The sequence below is a fragment of the Rhipicephalus microplus genome, chromosome 8, assembly GCF_043290135.1.
Source record: "Rhipicephalus microplus isolate Deutch F79 chromosome 8, USDA_Rmic, whole genome shotgun sequence".
Classification (NCBI taxonomy): Eukaryota; Metazoa; Arthropoda; class Arachnida; order Ixodida; family Ixodidae; genus Rhipicephalus; species Rhipicephalus microplus.
The window spans coordinates 96,523,190-96,542,649 of NC_134707.1; the positions used below are offsets into that span (position 1 = coordinate 96,523,190).

At 44.0% G+C, this 19,460-nt stretch overlaps 1 protein-coding gene across 1 annotated transcript; it reads left to right on the forward strand.

The window, feature by feature from the left end:
- Positions 1 to 9,645: 9,645 nt before the first annotated feature.
- On the forward strand, positions 9,646 to 17,113 carry LOC142768675 (uncharacterized). Its single transcript, XM_075870689.1, has 2 exons — positions 9,646 to 9,974; positions 15,569 to 17,113. Exons 1-2 carry the CDS (start codon positions 9,702 to 9,704, stop codon positions 16,790 to 16,792), a joined length of 1,497 nt encoding a protein of 498 aa, XP_075726804.1. The 5' UTR covers positions 9,646 to 9,701; the 3' UTR covers positions 16,793 to 17,113.
- Positions 17,114 to 19,460: the final 2,347 nt, after the last annotated feature.

Consider the following 19,460-nt stretch of genomic DNA (forward strand, 5'->3'; position numbering starts at 1 on the left):
TACTCTAGAAGCATAAACTTGCAAGTCTGTTTCTTAATAAACATTGTTAGTTACGTTTGTATCAAATTTTTAGGTACCTCCAAGAGATGCCTAGTTATACTGATATTCCAATACAAAACCAACTACAAGTGTAGGCCTTGCAATGCACAATGCAAATAAATAGACCAGTAGTACAGTTATATGGCAATTGTTAAAGGGAAGCGCAGTAGAGTACATAAAAAGTAAGTGTACACTGATAATTCGTCTTGATCAGTTACACACCGCTTGTAATCGTCAGATATAAAATGATGTGCCAAGATCAGAAAGCATGTCAAGTCAGGTTGCGCAAAAGAACAACAATATAACGGAATAACTGCATGAGGCGAGATCGTGGAATCTTATTTCATTCACGACAACAATCTAGTATGCTTCAAGCAAGCATTACTTGAACATGCGCCGTTGTAAGTTGGCTTTCTTTTCGGATAACCTGGCATTCAGCGCTTGCCGCGCGGAACGAATAAAAAAATACTTCTGAGTCTGTGAATGCGGCCGTATTTTGATTGTACTCATATATTAGTGCTCCTGTATAAGTGGATTTTGGAGTGCCTCGTTTTTTGTTGTAGAAGCTCATAAAAGTGTTGCGTCGTCATGACATTTATTGTTGTATCAGTAGTTCTTTCTTGGGTACTTTCAGAAAAAGAGAGAGAGAGAGAGAAAATAACATTTATTTGCACACATCTAGAGTGACGGACAAAGGGGCTTTGGCCTTCATCACCATTCATCCTCCTAGCCATCGGCCGGAATCTTTTGGGACTCGGTGGCGGTCAGGGTGTAACAGATGACAAGTTCGCGCCCATCTCGTGAAGTTGTTTCGTGCTTTTGCCACTGTTCATTTACGCAGCCTCCTTTACCGCGACTTCTTACAAACTAGCACAGATCTCATGGTCTGAAAGTAGTGGCCAAATTTATTGTCCCAAAACTGTCCCAATATTTAATGTCCCAGATATGATAAGGTGAGAGGCCGTTGTGGAAGTCTCTGAAAATTTTGACTACCTGGGGTCCTTCAGTTGCAACTCAGTCTACTCACACGTACCGCTAGCGTTTTCGCCTCCATCGAAAATGCGGCCGTATATGGCAGGACCGGCACCTGGCGCGGCAACGCTGACGTTACGCGAAGAAATGACGACCGGCGGCTACACACATCATGTCAGGTCAAAATGTATTGGCGCCTTGACTGTGGCACGTAGTCATGTTATCACATGACACGCATCTCATGATTGTCATGTTTTCACTATTCACATACCTCTTCAATCATTGACGTCACGCAATACTAAATTTGGCTTATGTGAAGCTAGCGAAACGGCAGCGAGCGCATCATGAGTCTGGCATGTAGACATGTTGATAAATGAATCTGATGTTGTGAATATCATGTTTGGATGTGTCATTTACCTATGTCGTTCGTTCACGTTGCAAAATACCGAGATTAGCAGATGTAAAGCTAGCGAAACGGCCACAAGCGCGTCATGAGGTTACCATAATGTCATGTTGTTACATGACACCCATCTCATGTTTACCATGTTTGAACCAGAATCATGCTTTCGTCTTTCATTCACGTCCCGTAAACCGAATTTGGTATATTTGAAGCTAGCGAAACGGCCGCCAGCGCATGATGAGCGTGGCATGTAGTCATGTTGTTACATGACACGCATCTCATGATTATCATGTTGGCATCAGTCCCACACCTTCTTCATCCATTCGCGTGCCGTAATACCAAATTTCGTATATGTGCCGTTAACGAAAATGCCACGAGCGCATCATGATAGTGACATGTATTCATGTTGTTACATGACACTCCTGTCATTATTTTCATGTTAGGGTCTGTCACTGGTGTTCGCCATGCAATCATGTTATATCATACAAGTTTTGCAACATGTTATGTGAGCGGAACCACCGCAACAGCTGCAAGACTCTGAAATGTAAATCATGACAATATACACAAACATATCATGATTTTCTCGTTATGAGTAGTCAAATATGTTCTTAATACAGCCATGTTATGCCATACTATGTTCGCTATCGGCACTATTATCGAAACGGCCAAGAGAGCTGAAAGCTGTAGATAGATAGATAGATAGATAGATAGATAGATAGATAGATAGATAGATAGATAGATAGATAGATAGATAGATAGATAGATAGATAGATAGATAGATAGATAGATAGATAGATAGATGCGCTTAAAGTCGCCGAAGTTCGCTGAGAAATGCTTCGCATTCAGAACTCCGGTGTACGCAATCGAATGCGAAGCCTCTGCATCGTGAATGCGAGGCGTTAACCACTGAGTCATAGGAGCACATCCTTAGTCGTTGAAACGGAAAGCTATTCATATCTACCACCTAACGCTGCTGACAAGCAACCGGGGGGGGGGGGGGGGGATTATCGTCTCTTCAGCATCACCAGAAAGATAGCGCAATAACCACGCGTCACCTAGAGAGCCTTCATGTGCACGCGTCTCCATTTTGCAGGGTGCTGTCAGCCTTCAACCCACCACTTGCCAGCACTCACTAGAACGCAGTGTCCACTTCATGTTTCCATGGCAACAAGCGCCATGTTGGTTCCCGCGGCCAAACATTCTAGTTCCGCCACACTGCATCGCCCGCATGCTGGCGTTGGTAAACACATGCGTACCACGTAAACACATGCGTAGATGCGCACCCTTTGGTGCCTGACCCCATCTTGTGACGGTAACGTTGTCTGTGATGCGGTAGTTTGCACGAGGAAGGCAAACTGCGCCAATACGTCCTTCGTTTGTGGCTAGGTCGAACGGGGTCTTCAGCTTCAGCGGAGCGATTTTGTTGTCGAAACTGCTTAAGTCACTGTGCACGACTATCCGTGAGAGCTGTATGAATTTTTTTGTTCAGCTTGGCAAAGGAATATGTGGCTTGTGGAAGAAATCCAGAAAGAAACAGACTCATCTGCACATAGCAAGGTAACGCGATCGAGAAAAGCCGTCTTTGGGTCTCATCATCGTTCCGCCACCATCAGTTATACCAACTTGATAAATTTAGGCTGTTTCCTAATTAAAGCTCAAAATGAAACAATGGCACGAGAACAAGAAGAAGGAACAAGAAAGAAATATACCACGACAAACGCTCAACAGCAAATGACATATTATTTCTCAGTCATGTTAAAGACACGAGGTGTAAAGGCATGGACATAAGAGAGAAGCCAAGACACCGCAAACGCCGTGGTCTTCTCTCTTGTTCTCGGGTGTCCACATGCTGTCTCTTTAATTTATGTAAACTCACCAATCAGCTAAGATTCCCAATATTCGATAAGAATGGTTCGTCTTTTTACGACGCAATACGACGATATGATCATGACAAACGCATTATAATCGAGGGCTCCAGAAATCCAGTACGTTCGCAAGTTAAACGCATTACTTTCGCAGCGTGTACTAACAAGCGAGCATGTTTGCCGGTCATTCAAAAACTTTGCCATTACTCAAAATATTCGAAAATTGAATCACTCATTGTTTGGCGCTCACTGTAACTTGGCGGTTGACTCGAGTCCAGATGCCCACTTTGAACTGAAATCGCGCCGGGATATGTTTTGCGAAGATTAATGATCGTTATTTTAATTGTGCATTTTCGCAAGAAATTAACGTTGAATACTTAATCCAGTGCCTTTTTTTATGCTAACCGAGCCAGGTCTGCAGACATCTACAGCGGCAAAAGGGCGTCATAGCAGTGAGTAATTACCGCATTGCTGTCAACCGGCTCCAGCAAAACAAAAGTGGAACGATATTCTCAATGACAGAGAATGACGTTAAATCACTAATAGTGTAGAAATACAAGAGAGTTTAAAATTTCGTCATTGCAATTGTCCGTAATTTTAGAGTCCTAACTTACCAGGTCGGCACCAAAAAGTGGAGCTCACGTAGACTCATTCAAGAAATGTATTGTGCTCCGCCGATTTGGAGAAGCTACAGGCAAGCGTCTATCAGTAAGGCACACTAATACACACCTGTACTCTGGAAACTACAGCAAGAACTTTCAATACTTTCCAGACTCTGTAAACACCCTGTACCACATTATATGGTGCTGTGTCCAAACAACACAAGTCTCCAGCCCTTGGACGAACACCGCGTACGAGAAAATCCATTGACCAGTGAAAGGCGTTGCTGGCGTTGGTAAAGTCTGGGGACAAGTTCCAGCTGGTGGGAAGGGCTCAAGCGTCGGCGGCGAGCCATGGCTATACCAGGAACAACTTTCTGTGGCATTGAAGAGAAGGCTACGTGGGCGGAGCTACTGCTTCTGTAAATTTCCGTGAAGTATAGTCCGGTTCGGCTCGCGTTTCGCATAAAGGCTGCGTTCATGTTGTCCCACTGCACACAGTTTTATACGCCTGCTCACACAGCCATTTGTGAGAGAAATTTGACACAAGTTTCTTAGGCGAGTCGTCTGCATAGCTGGAAGGCGACGCACGCTCAGCTAAAGATGAAGATGCCAATTTGACTGTGAGGTGCACGCAAAACTTTCTACGTTTTCAGGTACGCCAAAACGCGAAGTGACTTTTCAGAAAGCAGCAACAAAAAATGTTATCTCCGCTGTATATGCAGCGTCTCTTTATAAACAGCATTTAGCAGGAAACATTGTTGTTTTTCAAATATTTTCACGCGGAAAACACGGACTCAATCGTGGCACTATATTCTACAGCGGGGGCACATGCCCACTTTGGCTTCGTCGTCTTCCCTTTATTGCCACAGAAAAATGTCCCCGAGTATACGTGAAATGTGTAAGTAACCCGTCTCTGGGCGAAGAGAACGTGCGTATATTCACAAAGTTTCATTCTCTCTCTGACTCTAAGTGCTCAATCAGGGTAAGACTCGCAACTTCTTCCTCAACCGGACTCACTCGGACACCAACTCGCTATAAATACAAGTTAGCACGACTCACTCATACTTACTGCTTGACGTGAACCTCAGTGATACGACTGACTTCGCTAGCATAAACATTGATTTTTTCATTATGATGGTATTGCTCCTCTATGCTAAGATGTGACATAATCGGTGCTTTGCGATACACCTTTTGATCTTGTACCTTGAAATACGAGTTATCAATGGTTTCAGTCAAACTTCGATATTTTCCTGGGATACGCTACTCAAACGAGATACCCTATGAAGGTTTGCGTCGCACTATGCACAATTTTTCTTTTAAGAGCCTGCGCATGCTTAGTTAAAAAACAGAGTACAGTAGCTCTAAATAGTAAAGAGGAAACCGGGCGGGGCAATCACTTGCAAATTATGCAAGACAAGATCCGCCGGCTACCTACAACAACCTTAACCTTTATTAACAACTTCTCGCGAAATAATTCGTGGTGCAGGTCATGGCACCCGCTTACGCCAATAAGTATTCTAAACAGTATATATTTCGTTCGCATAATAGCGTTTTTTAAGTTGTATATGTGGGAACAGGCTTCAGTATAAGTACAAGCCAGTAATAAGGCGGATAGTAAAGCTGAATATAGATACACAGGACTGCATATTGGTGGTAAAACGTGGAGGTCACTCACACTCATTCAGGGAATATTGTGTGTGTTTACGTGTCGCTCTGTCCCACGCGCAGCAATACGTTTCTCATTCGTACTCAGTCCGATTTAGGTGCAACATAAATAATAGTCCGCGAAAAAATGTAAAATTGAGGCCCCTACTAATCCTGAGTGAATTTGCCTACCTGTGCTTGACATCTAACACATGTCCTGCGGTACGTACAGCACACTTGCTTCAATTGTTACTCTAGATCTTGGTGAGGCAAGCTGTGTGTGCCTGTAGTGAAACACCATTTCGTTTTACGGCTCATACTCGTAACTTTTGCTGTTTCTCAATAGTAAAGATATGGCTGGTCGAATTTTAATCAAAGTGCCCGAGTGACTAGCGTGTTTGACAAAGAACACTCACCGAAGCAGCATAACAGCACCGCCAGAATGGTGTCCCTATAGAAATACATGGTAAGTATACTACCACTGCCCCTACGAGTAAACGCAGTGCGCGGATAGCCACCATAACACGGCCGTGACAATTATGTCGGTAGTGATGACGCTGCCTCCACAAAAGTGAACATGGCTGTCATTCTGGGGAGAGATGCCTGCGAACAGAGAGAAGAATAATGCTAGAAAAAGGAGAGAATCGTCAAGTCACAGTGAAAAAAATTCTCCGTGAGGTCTCCATTGAACTCCGCCGTATTTTTTGTTTGAATACTTATGTTTGCTCAAGCTTGAGAGGTAAGTGCCACTCGATCGTGAGTAGTCGCATAAGCCTGGGAAACAGAACAACATGGTTCTAACGTGGTTGCTTGGGCGAGTTGGTACGACATGATTCACATAAAAAACAGCGCCAATAACGAGAGACAAGAAAAAGAAGGAGACAGACAGCGGCACTGACAGACAGCGGTCAGTGCCACTGTCTGTCTCCTTCTTTTTCTTGTCTCTCGTTATTGGCGCTGTTTTTTATGTGGAACATGGTTCTCTCACCCACCACGGGTATACGGCATCTGTAGCCTCCGTGTCTTCCACCATTCCACCGTCCTTAAACCCACGTTAACACGAGACACCGCATTCACTTGCACTTGAGAAAGGTCATAATCGTTTACTTATTAGCCGGCATTGCTGGTTATTGTCAACTGACAGTTTGTTTCCTACTTAGGGTAAATCTAGAAGCCCATGGCATCGCGTGGCCGGAATCACTTTGCGCGTGCGCAGATGTTTGAGGAGCTGGCGAGAACCACATCGTCTGCTACGGCGGCACACATTGGCCACATTCTAGGGTATAGCGTACAAAATTGATCGTTACTGTGGGAAAGAGACAGATATTCTGTACAAAAAGTTGTGCAACGCCAACCTATAAGCATTTATTGGTGATCATTGGCAAGTCTGGGTTTCTAGAAACATTATTTCAAAGTACACTTTGTTTGCTATTTCGAAAAGCTCTGGTACTGAGTGCGTTGACATATATTCCTTCTTTTGTGCGTGCACTGCCATACGCTGTGACGCGTAACCCTGAAAGGTGTCCGCGCCGTGCGTAGTATAAATGCCACGTTGAAGATGAAGGGTTCATTCTACAGCGGCTGCCGTGCTGCTGGTTCATCACAAATAAAACAAATGGGAGCAAATTTAGGATTGGTTTTTGTTTAGATAACAACCAAAAGGTGCTTTTCCTTGATGACGTTTTATTACGTGAGCGGTTGTTCATTGTTACCTTGACATTTTATTACATGGGTTGTTGTTCATGAGTAGTTGTTCACTTCATCAGCTAACTGGCACGAAAGAAAAAAATACATTGAAAAAGTTTTACCAGCAGTGATTTATAAGCTGCCTTTAAATTAAATGACAATATTTTTTTATTCTCAGGCATTGTAACTCTTCCAACAAAAATTTATTACACGTCTTCACAATATGGAAAGAAAAGAAAAAAAAAGGATAAGGTTTATGTAAAAACAATTAGGCGGTGCTGTTTTGAAGGCTTCTCCTACGGGTTACCTGTTTTAAAGTCACGCGATGTTAGTTGTTATTCGGGTATATCCCTAAACCGGCTGAGATAATTCATTTTCAGTGCTCGCTGTCTTTCATTTCAAGTTTACCAAGTTAACCTAATGAGGCTAAACTGTAGCGTCATTAAATCAAACCCTTAGATTTAGTGCTTGGTCACAAAGGTAAGCGGGATATGACAGCAAACCAATACATTCCGGCACCGACACTTGTATTAGTCTTTATCGGGATATACAAGGACAAGAACTTTGCGCGTCACAAGTACCCAGACGAGCCCAGTTGCAACGGGTTTAATGGCAAAAAAATGCCTCAAATTCTAGATATATTTTTGTAGCGTGTGTGGCAGGTATGCAATCTTCATCCTCAGCAAAGAATCAATACTCGCTGTAAGCCAAAAGCGAAGCTCGCGGTAGCTCAGCGTGCTAGGAAAATTTTTGTACAGGGAAAGCCTGGTTGCGTCACCAGGCGTCACGGGGTTTTGATATGCATAGTTATAAATTGCATTGCGTACTGCTGAAAACGAGATTTTCCGGCACGTACTTTGCAAGCGAACACGTGATGTATGGCACATTAAGAAACAGCCATGATATTCACAAAACGTAGATGAAATGTTTCCACGCATTATGAAAGAGAGTGCTTATCTAAAGCTGAATTCTTCTCTCATGGCACGCACAAGATTCTAGCAGTCAGACTGAGCTCCGTATCACCAACGTTTTATCTGTTGCTAGGACAACTGCACCAACGTGGAACTGTCAAAATGACAAAAATTTGGGGTGATTTGCAGTGATTTATATGCAACAAGCAATGCATGCTTCTGAGGAAACAAGATAATTTAACCGAGCAGCAAAATACGTTCATGCTTCATGCTTCTCTTCGTGTGTCCCTGTGGGCATGCGTTGCCTTCTTCAGTGCATTCATTATTTTGTACTTTTCTTTCATTTCCCTAAACGCCACGCTAGGGAGGTTGTACATGAAGGGTGGCCTTACAGTGGCACAGAAGGTAACTGGTGGACTCATATACCTAAAAACTAGTTCAAAATGTTTATGGACACGTCATTTCAGTGACAGAATGAGAGAGGTGCTTCCATTCAGTCGATCAAGGCTTATTAATTAAACAATGTGTAAACGTTTGTTGTGCGACCACTTGGAATGGCTTCTTGGAAGTGATACCCAGTACAGAAGCAAAGTGGTGGGATTGGGCGCAGGATATGTAAAGCCTTATGAAGTGAGCTGTCAGAGAACTTGTTACAAACAATTATTGAATCAGTTTGACGCCAAAATGAGTGACAATCGGGATCATGCCTTAAGTAGTAATACGCCTGCCTCAGTCATATTTCTCCGAAAGCCGTGCTGATGCACACGCATTGATTCTACTTCAAAAAAAATCACGCCATTTCTAACTAATTAGAACCATGTCAAGCATGCGAAGCAGTTCATGGTTCGAGTAAAAGTCTCGATCACAATGGGCTCCCTAGGCCGATGTAATGCGTCTTTGCAAGTGGAGTGCACAATGAATTCCCTGTAGTTTCTGTGTTGTTACTCGTACCGAACTCTTGTTGGACCTCACCACGTGGGAGCACATGCGTGCATCACGGCTTGAAGGAAGCGTTCGGTTGATGGGCTGGAAAGCACCTGCACCAGACGTCACGGGGTCATGACGTCGACTAAGGGCGCACACTCGATGTTCAGTTGAAACTGTGTATTCGGTCGAACTTGGAGCCAGGAAATGAAGGTCAGATTGCAGCAAACACACTGGCACTGATAGCGGTGAATAGAGCGCCGGCCGACGATCAACTGATAAGCGGTGAAGCGCGGCGGCATTTTCACACGTGTGGTCCAATATTCTAGTGTAATCGCTAGTGGCCGCGTATCTTTCAGAATAATCTGTAATGTCTGAAGTGGGCGTGATTTCAACAAAACAATCTATTACAGTCATGAAGCTTCTCGAACACTGCAAGCTTGGTTCGCGCTGAGAATTACTCACAGTGCAACGAGGCGATAACAAAACTTTCTCTTTTCAAACTCGGATAGTGGTTCGAACGATAACGAAGTAAGCGTAGCTTTATCAGAAACGGAAGCCTCGACAACAGCCGAGTGAAGAAGCGCTGACAGCGCTTGGAGTTCACAAGACCGTTTCGGCATTGGGCGGGCACGCTGCGCTCTTCGTGGCTTTTCAAATGCAGAAGTACACACTATTCGGGTTTTCGCAAAAACTAGACTGGAGACCTCTGTACTTTTCTGAGCCTATTCCGGCGTACCGAATATGCGACGCTTGTGGTTTGCTGCCCAGAACGACCATCTGCCTGCCCTGTCGACATGTACTGTGCAAAGCATGCTATGAGCAGTGCTTGGATACCGACGCACACGAATGTCCCCTAGACGGTGAACAGGTTTCTGCAGAAGACGCTGATTGGAGAGACTTTCCTTTGGAGAATCTGCTGAGGCGTAAGGTAAGACTGAAGAACGAAAAACAATCGATTCTGTTACAATATGGTGCGAATATGATCGCAATAGTTAGAAATAGATGTGAGATACAACGTGGCTGCACCTTGAGTAATGCCAATATTTGGCTATAAAAGAGGTGTAAGCATTGCACTGGGAACGTTACAGGTAAAAATAGAAGTGATTTCACCCACATTCAAATAAATCAAGCGGAACTCAGATATGGAAGTAGTTGCGTTTCTTGACTGTGACAGGACATGGCAGTTAGAGTTTGATGAAGCCAGTATGCTAGAAGTCTGAGTACTCTGCACGGTAATGAACAACGGATGCACAAATATGTGGATCCCTCATCTATTGCGTGCCTCGTAGCCGTGTTGTGGTTTTGACAGGTACAACTCCAGATAATATTATGGCGAAGATGCGTAAAAAATGTTCCTTCTAAGGCGATCGCAGCAGACTATCACCACCTTAACGGGTATGTGCCATTATAAGGCTTTCAAGAAAACTAAAGTTTTAAATTGGTATGGGCCACAAAAGATTGCTCAATCTCACTATTCACCACTGGTCCACTAAAACAGAAAGAGGCAAAAGTTTGAGACACAAATAGCTATGAAGCGCTGGCAGAGGCCCAAATACCCCGAACGCAGGCAGAAAATGAATAGAGTAAAATGTTTTTATATCAAGCTCAGTTAATTCCAACACACAGTTTACTCAAACTGACGTCCTGCTTCCGGCACAGCCCCGTGCATTTCAATAGAAGGAAAGTGCCGATAATATGAACGTGTCGGTATCAGAAAAGATAATTTCGAACTGTGTGCCCCTGGTATTAGGTTCTCCTCGCAGAAACTGCCCGGAATGATTACGCAAATACGCAATAATTTCACTTGTCGAAAAAAAAAAAATTGGCAGATCCCCCGTACCAGCGGAGTCGACATTGTGCGAAGTATGCGGAGGGAAGGTGACCATGTTGCAGTTTTTTTATTGAGGAACAAGTCATGAAAAGACGCTAAATATATGTAGTTACTTCACGCATTGACATATGTTGAAGAGTTGCAGATTTTTATAATTCTAGACGATAGCACTTGCGCAACGATGCCAAATAAAACATGCGTATTAGCAACACCAGAAGCTCATATGAAGTGCTCATGCTCGCGAACATGCTAGCCCTGGACACTGCTACAATAATCAAATTCAGCGCATGGTACCTAACTACAATTGACGTTAACCCAACGTGATGGCTGAATTAAAGGTGTACATATGCAATGTTTATAAAATTGGGTAGATATCTGTTACAAGCTGCCACTCTAGCGTCGCCAGCGCGAAGTCGGCGACGGGAATGACAGCAGGTTGGTTCGTTCCGTACGCAAGCAGAGACAGTGAAGAGATCAGAGACGTGGGAAAACAAAACAAACTTTACTCTAGTGATATTGAAGCAACACGGGATCTAATACAACACTTCAATACAACTAACAAAATATATCGACACTTGAAACAATTAAAGAAATATATAACAGAAACAATAAATCAGCTTACGAGAGAGAACTATTACAAGCTACACAAACTAACAACAATGGAACTACGGAGTAGAAAGTTCGAAGATATAAACAGGTGAAGGCATACGTTTGATGACCGGCAGCGTTGTGTCCCCGACGATCGGATGCGAGAAGTCGAAGAGAGTTCTGGCACGACTGCGATGTCGGCGGTGTTGCAACGCTGGTGGCTCCGGGAGGCTAGCGCTTGCAGGTGACTTCGAGCAGGTTGAGCTAACTCGAGGCGAAGTCCCGATGTCTACGTTGCAGACGTTAATATCGCGTCACAACTAGACGAACGGCTAAGTTTAGGTGGCCAGCCGATACAGAGCCACACTAAAAACTTCTAGAAGAGATGCTTGTTGATCTGTTTCTACACCATCTTGGTCAGCGATTAGTCTGCCTAGAAGGGCAAAATCCTGCGCTTAAATTCCCCTCGTGTCTCGTCGCTCTCTTCCTTGGGGACAAGAGACCTCTACCTGGGTCCAATCATGCGCGTTTAATTGAGGGGAAACTCCCCCCAAAAATATTTTGACCCCACCGCTTTTTAATAGGGAGAGGGCCCGCAACTAGCGAGAGTCACAACCTGTCGGGTTGTTGTCATACTGCTTGGCCACCAGAGCGTTTCCCACGCTTTTCTCCGTGGGAACGGTCAACCACTTAGCTCTCAGCCGGGCGTCTTGTAGTCTAATCCTTGTACGGGGTATACCGCGGCCTTCTACGACCTTGCAGACGTCGCCACAGTTACAAAAGGATTAACTGTCGGCGGCGACGTTCTAAGGAGAGCACCCCATTTTGCACTTATCGGTTCCCTTTCATGTGCCGCCGTTTCTCACGGTCAGTCGGGGAGTACGGCGCCCGTTAATTGCCGTGGCGCGGTGTCGCCGAAAATAGCCGTCCGTGACAATATCACTGCAACCACTATTGACACTTCACGAAGATTAGCGTTTATTTGAAAAGTACTTCCGAGACCTGACGTAGTTCTGTTGTAAAATGCTTCATTGCCACGCCGAATGCTTTGGTTTGATTCTAGCTAGAACTCTGACATGTATGCTATGCCTTTGTTGGGTCGACGCTACCGATGCCGGAATTTTCTTAACGCTGACGCGTTAAAATTGCCCGTATGTTCTCTTCGTTCCTGGGTAGTTAATAAGTGTCAATCACCTGTGGCAAATATCCGCATACCAGCGGCACATACCTGCCCGTGGATACGTGCCACTGCCTGGCAGAAAGTGTTTGACGACGTATGCGACAGATACATATATATATATATATATATATATATATATATATATATATATATATATATATATATATATATATATATATATATATATATATATATAAACGCAAGAAAGAAAAATGTTTCATAAGACTCCGGCGCGCGGAATCAAACTTAGGACCTCTGAAAACTGAGCGCGAGGTGTTAACAACTGAGTCACGGATGAGCACCTCCTTCAACGATCAAACGGCAAGCTATTTATATATACCACTTACCGCGGGTGTGACGAGCATCTCAGGAGAACTATCGTGTTTTCAGCAATACCAGCAAGATGGCGCAATGAGCGTGCGTGGCCACATTGTCACGACACGGCGACGCACGCTCTTATTTCCTACATGTACTTGGCACCGCGGAGAGGAGGTTGGTGAGCGCTGACTCGCGCACCCCTTCGCGGTGGGAAGGATTGTACGTCTTGGCTGGCCTTTGGCTCTGATTGGAACGATTCTATTGTAGTTAACGGGCACACAAAGGTCACTGCAATTGTTGCACAGCCTGCGTTTTCGAAAAGGGTGCGCTTTTCAGACAAAACGAAGTAAAAAACTGAGAGACTAATTCGCGTTCGTCTGTACCTGTCAGTGTGTTTCGTGCGTCATTTGTGCGTGAGAAACGCGGAGCTTGTTTTGCTTTGCTTGCCTTTCTGCGCATGACCTCATAATTTATTGATAAAGCGTTCATTGATTCACCTTTGCTCGAAGTCGACAAATGTCAAAAAAAAAATCAGCAGATCCGACGTACCTGGCAATCAAAGTTATCCGAAGCATGCGGAGGGAAGGTTACCGTGTTGCATTTTTAAATGAGCGAAACGTCGTGAAATAACGCTAAATATATGCAAAAATGTTGCACGCACAGACATGTTGAGAAGTTGCAGATGTTTATATAACCAGTTTTTGAACTTGCGCAACAATGTCACCTGGAACATGTGTTCCAGGTGACATTTCTGGACTTTCGTTATAAAAACATGTGTATTAGAAACGTCAGAAGCTGATATGAAGCGCTGATACTCGCGAAGACGCTGGCCCTGGACACAGCTCATAGCTCAACATCAGTGCATGGCAGCTAACGACAATTGACGTTAAACCGACGTGACGGCTTCATCAAAAGGGTACATATGTATTGTTTGTAAATTTGGGTAGGCAGCATTGCAACCACTATTGATGTTTCAGGCAGATTAGCGTCTATTTAAAAAGTAGTTCTGAGACCTGGTGTAGCTCATTGGTAGAATGCTTGACTGCCACGCAAAACGCTTGGGTTAGATTGCTCTTGGGACCCTCAAATTCATTATTTGCATTCATTGGGGGGTCAACGCTGCCCATGTTAGCTTTTTCTTAATACTGACACTTATTCTATGTCATCGTTAGGTGGACGCTATGACGATGTCGGGTATTTCCTAACTCTCGAGCGTTAAAGTTGCCCATGTTTGCTGTCGTCGTTCCGGGGTAGATACTAAGCGTCAATCACCCACGGCACATACCCACCCTTGGGTATGTGCCAGTGTCTGGCGGTAAGTGTTTGACGGCGTACGCGACGGGATTGGGACAATATTCATTTTCCGACCAGCGCATCATATTCGTCAAACCATGTTACCCTTCCATGCTAATTTTGGTTCACACCAAGTTAAGGGGGTGACCATGGGAGCACGCGAACGTAAGCGGATAGATAGATAGATAGATAGATAGATAGATAGATAGATAGATAGATAGATAGATAGATAGATAGATAGATAGATAGATAGATAGATAGATAAATGGATGGATGGATGGATGGATGGATGGATGGATGGATGGATGGATGGATACCTCAAAGTCGCCAAAATTTGCTAAGAAATGCTTGGCATTCAAAAAAATTCTCCAAATGATGGAAGCCAAATTTGCGAATGTCTCTAACAATAAATACTAGTGCTTGTGAAACATCACGTGCTAAACTAAACCATTGGCTTCATAGGTGGTTGAATTAGCAGAGAACTTACACTTTTGTCCTGGAGAACAAGTAGGCATCCATGCTACGCATATCTTCAGGGTTCACAGAAGTGCCCCGCCGCGGTGGTCTAGTAGCTAAGGTACTCGGCTGCTGAACCGCAGGTCGCGGGTTCAAATCCCGGCTGCGGCGGCTGCATTTCCAATGGAGGCGGAAATGTCGTAGGCCCGTGTGCTCAGATTTGGGTGCACGTTATAGAACCCCAGGTGGTCAAAATTCCGTAGCCCTCCACTACGGCGTCTCTCATAATCATATGGTGGTTTTGGGACGTTAAACCCCACAAATCAATCAATCAATCAGGGTTCACAGAAGTGAAGCGCATGGTTTACAATTGGAGCAGTCGCTACAGAAACTTCTATTTTTTTTTACCAGTGGCCCCTCGAAAGCATTGCAATATGGAAAGGTTGCACCCTTGTTACTAATATTGAAATATTTTTCTCGAACTCAACCAGCGTGTGTTCTTCGTGCTTATTCCGTAATTACTGCCAGACACTAGAAAAAAAATGAAGCACTATTTTTCGCTCTGTGATGCATATATGCTTCTTCTGAAGCGTAATAAACCTACTCAGTCAGTACAGTCACAATTTCACACATGAAACCGACTATTTCTGGACTTTCAATATAAAAATGTATCTTAGACCTCAAGGATCTGAGTTATATCAAGTTTTAATTCGCTGTTACTTAGCAAATACTGTACACATGAGAACAAAAAAATAATCTAAGAGTTATTTCTTTTATAACCCAACTAGCTCACATATTTCTTGAATATGTTTTATATTTTTTTGAGTTATTCGGTGCTGAATTTTATATGTTGCAGGTGAAATGCTGGAACGAGGTCAACGGCTGCGGCGCACTCGTGAGTGCTTCGGATTTGCTGAAGCACTTTGATGAAGACTGCATGCATCACTCTACTCGCTGTCCGAAGTGTTCCGCTCTGATCCTGTGCAGGAATGTGTGCGCGCATAGGAGAAACAACTGCAGCACACATGTTTTGCCCAACGAAGCCCACCGTCAGGAACCATCACAGAGTTCCACTCCAGAAGCTGTGTTCACCGAGCTAAAGGTGGCATTGGAAGATGGTGTTAGGCAACTACGATCTGCCCTTCACCAGGCAGTACGAGAAAACACACCTTGCGATAGACTGAACGACTTCTCGCATATGGTCAATACACTGAGGGAGACTGTGATGAACACGTCAGAAAAGCAAACCCGGGCAGTGAGTGAAGCCAAGATCACAATTGTTAGAGAAGTCAGAGATGACTTGGCTGCACAAGGTAACCGACTTGACGAAGCTGTTCAACGCATAGGCGCTCTAACTGAAAATTTTAAACTCGTAGTAGCCGACGCAACAAAAAAGTGTTTGAATAAGCTAGAGGAGATTATTGCTGAAGGCGGGCGACAACGTAGCAAAGACGACAACCGGTCGGAAAGTGTCTTGCGAACCGTGAGCACTTTCGAGGCCATTCTTGATAAAGCATTAGAGCGTGCTACAGAGGTCATTGTGCAGAAGTGCAAAACAAACAGTGCACTATGCTCTGCATCAAAGGTCTCAGACAGCAAAATCAGCGAAACTACATCCGATGTGAGAAAAGACCATCTACTTGCGCTAAACACATTGAGCATTACACACAACTTGTTTTACGTCACAGGACTCGCAGCTTTGAAAGACAAGGCAATATCTTCACGTTGGAGCCTATATGAGAGCGATCCCGTCTACCTGTGTGGTTATCGCATCTCTCCAGGACTGTATCTGCAGAAAAATGAGAGGTCAGTGTCTGTGCACGCTCATGTGCGGCTGCTCAAGGGCGATGCTGACGAGTTCTTACAGTGGCCATTTTCTCACTGTCTGAAGCTCACTTTCTTACATTCATCTCCAGATAAAAACCGTGAGTTAAAGATCAATCGTGGATGCGTTACCAAGGAGTCCTTTGTCAGGCCAACTGAATCACGTAATGAAGGGTTTTACTGGTACGCGTCACTGCCTCTGGAAGACCTTGAACGTGAAGGACACATTGAGTCTGATGCACTCTGCTTAAGATAAGACCTTTCACCTCCACCTGCTCTATAAATACTCCGAATATTTATATGGCTTACATATAGATTATGTTAAAAGAAGGGTCACTTGGACTAACAAGAAATCTTCTTCCAAGGGTGAGGAACCTGTCCACAATGCAACAAAAACACAGAATCAACTATTTCGGGTAATAAATATTCTTACTTTGTGTTGTACTTTAGCCACATCTGAATTCATGGTTCCTTTTCACCAAGAGCGACAAATTCGTTCCTCCCGTTTCTATGGCCTCAAGTACGGGTATGGTAGTGATGATATTCTAATAAATTTGTTCATGCATCTCCCTGTGAACTGCCACAATTGGCGACGTTTTCTGCTTCAGTGTCTTTTTATTTTAGTCTATTTTATGACCACTTCAAGACGTAATGTTCATTGTTCCTATTGAGATTCAATGTGTCATTGTGTCAGCACGTTGCCAGGCAAGGAACTGTTTTTCATGGCCTGTGCGCGTGCTGGGCAGAACAGTCGCTAGAAATAATGAGCTAGCCGTCCGTAAAAAAGAGAAAGATAGGAAAAAAGAATGAACAGAGTGGAAGTATCAGAAAAGCCGGCTCTTGACTTTGCTCTAGTAAACAAAGACTGCTTTCCGTGGATGCCACATTGTCGATGGAGGCGAAAAGGCTAGAGGCTCACGCAATAGCTTTACTTTCCATATAGGTGCACCCCGGTGGACTAAAATTTTCGAAGCCCTCCACTGTGGTGTTTTTCATTATTTTATCGCAGTCTAAGGATAGTAAAAAGCAACAATTGTTAATACTAAAGACCAGTTTTCATCAGTGTGCACCCACTGCTTACATCTTGGAATGCGGCTCCCTAAATGTTGTCTTATAATACCTATCGTGTATGTTTAGGGCTAACGACCTTGAAGCAATAAGGTTCAAGCTTTCACTTACTTCAATCTGGTCTGAATTCACTGAGGTCAAAACAAAAAGTTCGCGCACATTTACATTTTACCGCACAGAAAGAGCAGGCGGTTACCTTATATTTACACCGTAGAACCAGGCCATTATGAATGTTATGCACCAAATAGAAAAGTTGATTTCCTGCTCTATGAAAGATGCTCTTTTTATCTGCGTGCAGCAATGGTTGAATACTGTGCCATAATGTTGGCTTGAAGGAGCACGAGCTGTAGAAGTGAATGAAGCCACCTATTTTATCTAAAAGCTGTGCCTAATACCTTTCGGGAGTCGACATGTGTTGTCAACATTATTCCTATGCTTCCTGTACCACCGCCAGAAATAAGTTTTCAGAATAAGAAGGAGCTGAGCCACCTCCATACCTTGATTTTTAGTGTTTTTCTCAACTGCTTGTCTGTGAAATGCCTCAAAATAATCTGTAAAACAAACCAGAATATATATGAAACATTAAGCACATCTTTCACACTTCTCAATATCAAACTCAGGTAGCTGCTCAAGACGTGGGCAGTTATCACCTCCAATTTTTCTGAAACATCACTTAAGGGCCTGGGTAAATGGACTGCGGTAAGCTCATGCATTGTTTTAAGCAGTTGCGGCTTCGCTGGTGCTCCGCAATTTCTTCACCAAAGACACGTTCTTGGTCACCGTCTACAATTCTTCTGGTTAGCATTTTTTGTAAGATCTGTTTGAACGTTTTAGGAGACTTCTTGCTGGTTGATCAAAGTAGTATAGAAAACAAAAAATATCAAGAAAATGTTTTATAAAAAGCTTTGCGTGTATACTGCAAGGCAGTGACAATGTTTTATGTAGGACAGAGGACGTGAAGCTAAGGTATTAAAATTTTCAAGTCTTGAAGCGAAACGTGTCACCTGTTTGAGATTCATTGTGACACTAATAACCGTCAGCGAAAACAGCGTGTAGTTGCTGATGTGCAGCACGGCTCACAATATGAGGACTGTGGGCAGTGTTGCAATCATTGGAGATAAGAAATGCGCTAAAAAGCAAGTATGATAGCTTCCAAACGTGCTTCCAAATCAAAGTGGCCGTAGTAGAGGGCTTCTGAAATTCCGACAAGCTGGCGTTCATCAACCTGCACTCATATCGCAGAGTACTCGGGCCTCAACCGTTTTTCCTCTATTGAAACGTCACTACTGTGCCCTGGATCGAACTTTCAACGTTTCGGTCAGTGGCTGAGCACCATAACCTGTGCTCTACTATGGCAAACCAATATTTTTCAGTAACTCAGATTTAGCATTTCTCGTTGAGCTTGGCTATGTGGGTGCCCGATTTTTTTCTTGTACAGTTATATTCCGCTTGGCAGTTCATAGTCTCGGTGGCACCGAACGAAAAATGTATGGCCCCTAGCAGTTTTCAGGCTTGATTGATGATTCATATGTGGGGTTTACCGTCCTAAAACCTCCATAGGATTATGAGAGACGCCGTAGCGGGGGGCTCCGAAAATTTCGACCACCTGGGGTTCCTTAACATGCACCCAAATCTGAGCACATGGGCCACAACACTTCCGCCTCCATCGGAAATGCAGCCGCCGAAGCTGGGATTCGATCCCACGACCTGCGGGTCAGCAGCCGAGTACCTTATCCACTTGACCACCCCGGCGGGGCCGTTTTGAGGCTGCCAAATAAGGGTTCCTCACCGCATGTCTTAGGCGGGTTGTATATAGTAAACAAATTAAACACAAAACATTGAATGTGGGTAAAAAG